A 1,786-nucleotide genomic window follows, 5' to 3' on the forward strand; every position below is an offset into this window, starting at 1 on the left:
TTATAATGGAAGCAAAAATAAATTCCGCGCTGCATTGCAGGTATATCCATATGCTTGGAGACACCAAGAATTGCATAACATCGGCCAGTTAATTCTTCCTCAGATGTGTGTCAAACTGTCAATTAACGCTAGCTGGTTACAGCTTGCTGTTCCACAATGTGCATCCATCGTCCTTGGTTTCTCAAACCCTCCATCACATCACTAGCCCAACTCTTCCGTATAAATTAACACAGCAAGTCGTTCAACCACAGCCTTAATCAATCGGTTAGCAAAGCTAAACTGTTAGCTTAGCTTGCTGCTACATCCATTTCCAATGGCGTCCATCAACTGCTACTACTCCTTGGTGTTGGTGGTGGTTGCACTGGCCTTGGTGCCGTTGGCCGCCGTGGCCGGCGACCCGGACATCCTCAGCGATTTCGTAGTGCCGACTTCCATGATCGGCATGCCACCGATGAACATCACCGGCGACTTCTTCACCTACACCGGCTTCAGCAACATGACCATGCCGATGCCGACGCAGAACTTCACGGTGACCAAGGCCACCATGGTGGAATTCCCTGCACTCAACGGGCAAAGCGTAGCCTACGCCATGCTCAAGTTCCCCTCCGAATCCGTGAACCCGCCACACACCCACCCCCGTGCCGCCGAGCTGCTGCTCGTCCTTGACGGCGCGCTCTCCGTCGGCTTCGTCGACACGGCCGGCAAGCTCTACACGCAGGACCTGGCCGCCGGCGACATGTTTGTGTTCCCCAAGGGCCTGGTGCACTACCAGTCCAACCCGGGGCAAAGCCCCGCCGTGGCGCTCTCCGCGTTCGGCAGCTCCGCGCCTGGCACCGTGTCCGTGCCTGTCACCGTGTTCGGCACCGGCGTCGATGATGCCGTGCTCGCCAAGTCATTCAAGACCGACCTGCCCACCGTGCAGAAGCTCAAGGCGGCGCTCACTCCACCGCCCAAGAAGTGATTCATGTGTTCTTCTTCACGCCGCTCTGAGTTAATAAGGCCCTGAGCTAGTGAGCGGGATGGAACAATCCCGGTGCCGCCAAGTAGACAATAATATGTGAAATTAATAATCTGTGCTTGTTGTGAGTTGTGATTGTGCTGATGTGAAATTTTTATCTGATTGAGATGTTGGTTTGTCACCAATTCTACTCGCGCCTGTTATGCACATCTCTGTGTTTATTTGATGTGCGGTCGATTGTCACGGATTTTTTTTTCGAGATTGACGGGGGGGCCAAAAAACCCCACCGCTTGTTATATTCCAACTCGAAGGTGACTTGGCAGTCAGTACAGATACAAGTAAGCGCCCAAAGGCGCAAAAGAAAATTACAGGAAAGGGCAAGAGAAAGCCCAAAACTAGAAGAAAGAAACAAAATGGAGGGGAAGGCTGGCACCAGTACCAAACCGAAACCCCTGGAGACCGACATCTCGGGTAGCGAGCTCCGCTGAGCAGCATGTTCCACCTCCGACAATGAATCACAACAAGGCCTAGGGAGAAACATACGGGCACCAGACCAACAACTCACAATGGAACATCACTGGCATGAACGAAGGGCGTCGGATAGCCGAGTTCATGCGGCGACACCGGTGTGCGCCGGCGAAGCCAAAAGACAACGCACCACCGAGACCGAAGGGCGCGGCACCGGTGTACCGCCGCCGAGGTCGAAGGGCAGCGTGCTGCCAAGGCCACCCCAGGATGTCCCCGCGATCGTCGTCCGGACCACCATGAAGCACAACCCTGACGGAAAGGAGACACCAAAGTAGAAGCATACCGAGAAGCATCACTGGC

General features: G+C 54.5%; 1 protein-coding gene across 1 annotated transcript; it reads left to right on the forward strand.

Moving 5' to 3' along the window:
- Positions 1 to 279: 279 nt before the first annotated feature.
- Positions 280 to 961, forward strand: LOC123107485 (germin-like protein 9-3). The gene has a single exon (XM_044529473.1). The coding sequence runs from the start codon at positions 314 to 316 to the stop codon at positions 959 to 961; it is 648 nt and encodes a 215-aa protein (XP_044385408.1). The 5' UTR covers positions 280 to 313.
- Positions 962 to 1,786: the final 825 nt, after the last annotated feature.

The sequence above is a fragment of the Triticum aestivum genome, chromosome 5A (assembly GCF_018294505.1).
Source record: "Triticum aestivum cultivar Chinese Spring chromosome 5A, IWGSC CS RefSeq v2.1, whole genome shotgun sequence".
NCBI lineage: Eukaryota > Viridiplantae > Streptophyta > Magnoliopsida > Poales > Poaceae > Triticum > Triticum aestivum.